Source organism: Lycium barbarum, chromosome 8 (genome assembly GCF_019175385.1).
Source record: "Lycium barbarum isolate Lr01 chromosome 8, ASM1917538v2, whole genome shotgun sequence".
NCBI lineage: Eukaryota > Viridiplantae > Streptophyta > Magnoliopsida > Solanales > Solanaceae > Lycium > Lycium barbarum.
This window is the reverse complement of record NC_083344.1, coordinates 91,688,460-91,695,921: the sequence shown is the minus strand read 5'-3', so window position 1 is coordinate 91,695,921 and position 7,462 is coordinate 91,688,460. Positions and strand designations below refer to the sequence as shown.

The following is a 7,462-nucleotide window of genomic DNA, read 5'->3' as shown; positions in this document are numbered from 1 at the left end:
AAGCTTTAAGAATTATGAACTTCTAGCTTTTGAAATCAATGAGGTTATGGAAAAATTTATGGAATCATACCATAGGAATCATGCCTTTGAAAGAAAGGGATGAGCCTTAACATACCTTTTCGGTCGTCTTAACTTTAACTATTTAACGCTTATCCTCCCAAGCTTGTAAATCTTATACTTGTAGAACCTTAGCCACACCAACTTTCTTCAAGACAAAACTCATCACAACATCAAGTAGAAGCAAGAACAATCACCTTTCATGGACTAGTTTGGTGTAATCTTGTTAAATGTTTTATTTAATGGGCTATAAATGTTTGGGGGATGTGTTGGGAAGTTTCTAGGACTATTGAGAATGTAAAAATGCTAAAAAAATTAGACTTAATGGGGTATTTATACCCCTCATAAGTTGGTTCCACCGACCTTCTCAAGTGGGACCCGCGGAAGCCATTTGGCAGCTTGGAGTCTTTATCTTAAAATGGCCATAACTCCCTACTTCGATGTCGTTTTGACGAGCGGTTTGTTGTGTTGGAAACTAGACTCGAAATCCGTATTAGGTGTAAATGTATGAAAACCAGTATTAAGTTGATATTTTATCCATACGAATCCATTTGGGGTGAATTCGGATGATAAATAGTCCTTTTGAAGTCAAACCAAAAAGTAAAGTTCTTAAGGCCTTCTAAATTCGTCTAAGTCTGGACAGTCTGTACATATGGCCATTTTTCGGGTATTTTCGTTAGCCATTTGAGAAAAATCAAAACATAAAAGTTGTAGGTCTTTGAAATACCTTTCCAAGCATATATTATGGAGCTCAAACAATGATTTTTGTAAACGTTATGATCTATTTACTGAAGACGTGTAAAATAGAAATCCCGATTCTTGTAGGATTAGGTTTTAAAGCCCAAGCCTTTCTGATAACCTATAAACACAGCCCAAAAATGTCTAATGAGAGGGTTTTTCGACCAGAGGCTTCTACCAATCCCCTAACCCTACGTTTGGATGGTTATTTCCCGTGGTTAATTAATGTACAGTATGGTATGGTATAGCATGGTGTTGTATTGTATTGTACTGTATTAATGAACACAATGTTTGGACAGACTGTATCGTTTGTTGTGGTTTAATAACATTTGTATTGTTTGGTTAGACTGTATGGTACTGTATAATAACTTGTAAGTTTACTAAAATACCCTTATCTCTTAATTAGAAATTAATTTATATATATTAATACAACTTAGGTAAAGAATAAAATAGGAACTTTAAAAAAATAAGTAGGTAGTGGGTGGGGGTGGTAGAGGGGTGGGTGGTGTGAGCTAGGTGGTTATGGGATGAGAGTGAGGGTGGTGGGTGGTAGGGTGAGGGTGAGTGGTTATGAGGGTGGGGCTGGGTGGTGGTGAGGGCTAGTGGGTGGGGTGGTGGAGGAGTGGGTGGTGTGAGGTGGGTGGTGTGGGATGAGGGTGGGGTGAGTTGTTATAGGGTGGGGTTGGCGGTGGTAAGGGGTAGTGGATGGTGGGGGTGAGTGGCAGAGGAGTGGGGTAGAGGTGGGGGTGGGTGGTAGGGTGGTAGGGTGGGGGTGGGGTGAGGTGGATGGTGTGGGATGAGGGTGGGGTGAGTTGTTGTAGGGTGGGATTAGGCGGTGGTGAAGGGTAGTGGGTGGTGAGGGTGAATGGTAGATGAGTGGGGTAGTTGGGTGGAGGTGGGGGTGGGTGGTAAGCTGGGGGTGGGGTGGGGGATAGATGTGGTAGGGTGGGTGTGGGTGAGTGGTAGGGAGGGGCAAGGGTGGGATGGGGGTGAGTGGTAGGGTGGAGTGGATGGTGGAGGGTGGGTTATTTGATTATGTTTAGTTTCGATGTGCTGAAACCATTGAACTTAAATAGATATTTGATTATGTATTTAAGGTATATATGCTCTTGTACAAGCTAAGAGCAATTGTTTGACGAAGTGGACTTTGGTTGGTCTATGGCGTAGACGATTTGAACTCCTCGAGTTGTGGTAGAACTTGTTGGGTATAAAATGCCAAGGTTTGTGTATAAGCTTGAACTTGGAATATCTTTATTTTTTGGAATTTTTGAAGTATCTTGATGTGTTGTTTCCTTTCTCTTCATCTTATATCATTGTATGGTTATTATATCATGTATTGCAAATATTCGCTAAATCGCCCACTTGTACGAAGTGCTTGATCATTTTGCATTCTTGTTGGGACTTTTTCCTTCTTGTTGCTGTGAATTTGTCACCGATATCGGCATGACTCTTGACTCGGATCTTTTGCCATCTTGACTTTGGATTTATGGTTCGTCTTACTTATGGAACTTCTCCGTGTTAAGTATGAACTAGAAAGCCATTTTTAATATGGTTCTTGATTCTTTTGATTATTGGGTTTCGCCTCTACTTGATTTGGGGCTTCGGTCCATCTTGATATTGATTATGTTTGGTGTGATGGCATGACATACATATTGGGCGAAATTTGTTATTTGACAAACTCTCTTGAATTGAGTTATAAGCTTTCTTGACACTTGAGCCTTTGAATATTGATATTGATATTTGGAAACTCTTCAAGGTTGATATCTCATACTTTTGATGTATTTGTCGATTTGATTTATTTTATCTCATTTGAGATCCTATGACCTAAGGGAATTGGAGAATCTAATGGCTCCAAACCCAAAGTTTATACGCCACTAAGCTTTATGCTTAGCGATAGTTGTTTTCTATCGTAGGTAACGTACGGGAAGGGATTTGAAGATGGCCATTTGGAGTAGACTTTTTGGCAGCTTTAGTGAAGATCACATTTGCAAATGCATCTAGGTCTTGTAGAATTTTGGGGACTCGTACATGATCCATATGTCACACTTATGTATGTAATTTTGGACGCTTGTTTGACCCAAGACCATTAGCTTGTAGCTTGAACTTGGTGACTTGTTTTGCTATTTTAGGGTGTGTTTTCAACCCAAGTCATGGCATGTACTAAATTTACATTTTGTCGTGTAATTATGTACCAAGGAGGAGACTAGTTTTCTTTTGATATTCGCACGTTTGAAATTCATGTATAATATGAACCCGCGATGTTGCTGAATGGAAATATAATTTCATTAGGAAGTTGCTTCAACATTTTGTTTATTCAGGAAGGCTGCTACCATATTAAATTGATACTCTGATACTGTATTTCTTCAAAGGATGTTACAAAGTGTTTTGTTAAGAAAGAAAATGTCACACTTTTAAACTTTTTTCGCATGGGCCTATTTCCGCCACTAAATTATTGTGAATATCTTTTGATATAAATTTTTCTGAACTTTGTAAGTGTGAAATAAGGTTTTGTTTCGTAAGTGGCATCCTCCCAAAGGAGATGCTACAAGTTTTGGTATCAAAGCCTTAGGTTTGTGATTCTTGGACTTTTGTTGTGACTTGTTGGTATACCCGTTTCTTTTTAACATGTTTTGTTGCATGTATTGTGCATATGCATCATGTATATGTCCCTAATGCAATGTGATCTTTTCTTATGTAGGAATTAATTTATGGCCTCTTCTTCCTCTAATAGACCCATGAAAGCTGCTCCTGAGGGTTTAAATCTGCTCGTGAGGGTTTAGATAACACTAGTGCCCAACCTCACTTACAAAAAAGGGTTGGAGAACCTTTTACTGATTCTAATTTTCCTCGTACTAGTGGATCCGAAGTGGAAATTAATCATTGTGCCAGAGTTAGGCCACATCCTCAAATGAGTCATAGTACTCCTGCTATTGATCCTCCTTTTCAACAAATGGCTGATTTCTTTCATCACATGGCTAGAAGAATGCCCAACCTTAATGAAATGAACTTTGAGAAAATGAGAAAAATAGGCAGAGTTGAGTTTGAAGGCACTGCGATCCTATGGATGTCGAGCAGTGGGTGGAGCGCATGGAAAGAGTATTTGAGCAATTAGAGTGTTCAGAAGATGCCAAATTTGAGTATGCTGTCTCACTGTTACAAACAGATGCTTATGACTGGTGGGTAAGTGTATCGAATGCCAAGGCAAAACCTTTTGTTCTTACTTGGAATGATTTTGTAAAGAATTTCGTATGAAGTATGTTCCACCTGCTTATCATGATTCAAAGAAAGAGGAGTTCATGAATTTAGAGAAAAGGAGTATGTCTATTGCTGAATATCAACAAAAGTTTCTCAGGCTTTCTCGTTATGCTGGTGGTATTAACAATAATGAAAAAGATAAGTGCAGGAGATTCGAAGACGGTTTGAATGATTCCATCAGAAAGTCTGTAGCGGTCCTACAACATGAGAACTTTTGTAAACTAGTTTCAGCTGCTCTTACTTGGGAAAGAATCAACAAGGAACAAGCTAGTAGAAATGAAAAGAAGTTCAGAAAAGTTGATGCAGATTTAGGAGTTCCATCAAAAAGGGGAAAGTTTGATAACTCCAAAGTTTGTGGTGTTCACAAGTTAGCGCAAGATAAGCTAAATAGATCAAATTTCTCTACTTCTAGCACTCCAAGCTATGGCCAAGGCAAGACTCGTATACCCACTTGTGCACAATGTGGAAAGAATCACTATGGTACTTGCAGGACAACTTCTGGTGCTTGTTTTAATTGTGGGAGCTTCAATCATAAAGTGAAGGATTGTCCTAATCCTATCCCTACTTCTTCTCCGCGTACGGAAGGCTCTGTTCAGAAACCTATTACCACTCCTTCTGAAGGGAATAAAGGTGCAAGATCTAGAGACACACGAGCAACAGATGCAGGTGGAGCCAATCAAGCTTGTAGGTCAAGAGCTACTGCATGATCTTATGCTATGAGATAGAGGGGTGGCCTTAATGGGGCGGATGTGGTTGTTGGTAAATTCACTTATTTGGCTTATATGTTGTTACATTATTCGATCCTGGTTCTACACATTCCTATGTTTTCTTATCATTGGTTTTTCCTAAAAATGTGAAGTGTGTGAGACTTGATTGTGGTGTGCTTGTCCAAATTCCTTTGGGTCAACAGGTTGTTTGTAATGAAATCTATCGAGGTTGTTCCTTGGTGATTCAAAATCTAGTCTTCCCTGCTGATTTGGTTGAAATGCCTTTCCAAGACTATGATGTCATCGTCGGTATGGATTGGCTTCATAGATACCATGCAGTAGTGGATTGTAGGTCAAAGCGTGTGACCTTTAGAGCTCCTTCATTTCACACATCACTGTTCAAGGTGAAAGATCATTGACATCTAATATTTTGTCCGCGGTTGTGGCAAGAAAGATGGTTAGTCAGGGTTGTGAAGCTTATCTTGCTCATATATTTGATACACACCTGGAAAGTCCAAGCCTTAAGGATATACCAGTTGTATGTGAATTTCTTGATGTTTTCCCTGAAAATCTTCCTGGATTGCCCCAGGAGGTTATTTCTATAACTCCTTACCGAATGGCTCCAGCAGAATTGAAAGAGTTGAAAATTCAATTGTAAGAACTTCTTGAGAAAGGTTTTATTCGCCCAAGTGTTTCTCTTTGGGGAGCTCCTGTTTTATTTGTGAAAAGGAAAGATGGAACTCTTAGGTTTTGTATTGATTACCGGCAATTGAACAAGGTAACAATTAAGAATAGATATCCACTGCCTAGGATTGATGATTTATTTTACCAGCTAAAGGGTGCTAGGTTGTTCTCAAAAATTGACTTGAGGTCTGGGTATTATCAACTGCGGGTAAGTGAACAAGCTGTCCTAAAACTGCCTTTAGGACTCGATATGGTCATTATGAATTTTTGGTGATGCCATTCAGGTTGACGAATGCTTCTGCGGAATTCATGGATATGATGCATCGCGTGTTCAAGCCTTATCTTGACCAATTTGTGTTGGTCTTTATAGATGATATTTTAATATATTCCAAGAATAGTAAAGATCATGAAAAGCATGTCCGGATTGTTTTGCAAATTATGGAAGAGAAAAAGCTTTATGCTAAGCTTTCCAAATGTGAATTTTGGCTTGGTGAAATGGCTTTTTTGGGACATATTGTGTTAGCAGAAGGTGTGAAGGTGGATCCTAGTAAGATTGAAGCTATTGTTGAATGGAAACCTCCTAAAAGCCCAACTAAAGTAAGAAGTTTCTTGGGCTTAGCAGGAAACAGTAGAAGGTTTGTCAAAGGCTTCTCCATCATAGCCTCTCCTTTGACTAAACTCTTGAGGAAGGATGTCAAGTTCGTATGGAATGCCAAATGCCAAGAGCGCTTTGAAAAGCTCAAATACTTATTGACACAAACTCCTATAAAGAGTCATGGTTTGGGTTGTGTCCTGATGAAGGAAGGGAAAATGGTTGCCTATGCCTCTCGAAAATTGAAACCACATAAGTTGAATTATCCTACTCATGACCTTGAGCTTCCTGCCATAGTGTTTTCTTTGAAAATTTGGAGGCATTACCTATATGGAGAAAAGTGTCACATATTTACTGATCATAAGAGTTTGAAGTACTTGGGTACTCAGAAAGAGTTGAATTTGAGACAACGTAGATGGCTTGAACTCATTAAAGATTATGACTGCACGATTGATTAGCATCTGGGTAAAGCCAATGTGGTGGCAGATAATCTAAGTCGAAAAGCCTTTGCTAGTTTATCTCTAAGTCGTTTGCCTTTGTTTCATGAATTAAGAGCCATGAATGTTTGCCTTGCATTTAATTTTGATAGCTCTATTGTTGCTAGTTTGCAAGTCAAGCCTGTTCTACTTGAACAGGTGAAAGAAGCACAGAAGCTAGATGAGAAACTTGTGAAATTGATCAAAGAAGTTCAAACTGGAGAAAATCTTGATTTTAAATTAAGGGAGGATGGTGTTCTATTTTATCGAAATAGGTTAGGCGTTCCTAAGGATGACAACTTGAGGAAAGATATTCTGAATGAAGCACATACTTCACCATGTGCAATGCATTCGGGAGGTACTAAAATCTACCAAACCATCAAAGAACACTATTGGTGGAATGGTATGAAGAAAGACATTGCAGAGTTCATTACTAAATGCTTAGTTTGTCAACAAATAAAGGCTGAGCATCAAGTCCCAGCTGGTTTGTTACAACCCTTGTCGATACAAGAGTGAAAATGGGAAAGAATAACTATGGACTTTGTTTCTGGACTTCCACGCACTCAAAGAAATCATGGTACAATTTGGGTTATAGTTGATAGACTAACCAATAGTGCTTATTTCTTGGCCATCAGAGTAGACTACCTACTTAAACATTTAGCAGAACTGTATGTTAATGAGATTGTGAGGCTACATGGAGTTCCTGTTTCTATTGTATCTGACCGAGACCCGAGGTTTACATCAAGATTCTGGACTAGCTTGCAAGAAGCTTTGGGCACTAGGTTGAACTTTAGTACTTCTTTCCATCCTCAGATAGACGGCCAATCTGAGAGGGTAATTCAAATCTTAGAAGATATGCTTCGAGCTTGCTTATGGAATTTGAGGGTAGTTGGGACAGACACCTAGCCTTGATAGAATTTGCTTACAATAATAGCTACCAATCAAGTATTGGC

The 7,462-nt window shown here is 39.1% G+C and overlaps 1 protein-coding gene across 1 annotated transcript; it reads left to right on the top strand.

The window, feature by feature from the left end:
- Positions 1-3,855: 3,855 nt before the first annotated feature.
- Positions 3,856-4,757, top strand: LOC132607951 (uncharacterized). The gene is made up of 2 exons (XM_060322033.1): positions 3,856-3,975; positions 4,050-4,757. The coding sequence occupies exons 1-2, from the start codon at positions 3,856-3,858 to the stop codon at positions 4,755-4,757; spliced, it is 828 nt and encodes a 275-aa protein (XP_060178016.1).
- The last annotated feature ends 2,705 nt before the right edge of the window (positions 4,758-7,462 follow it).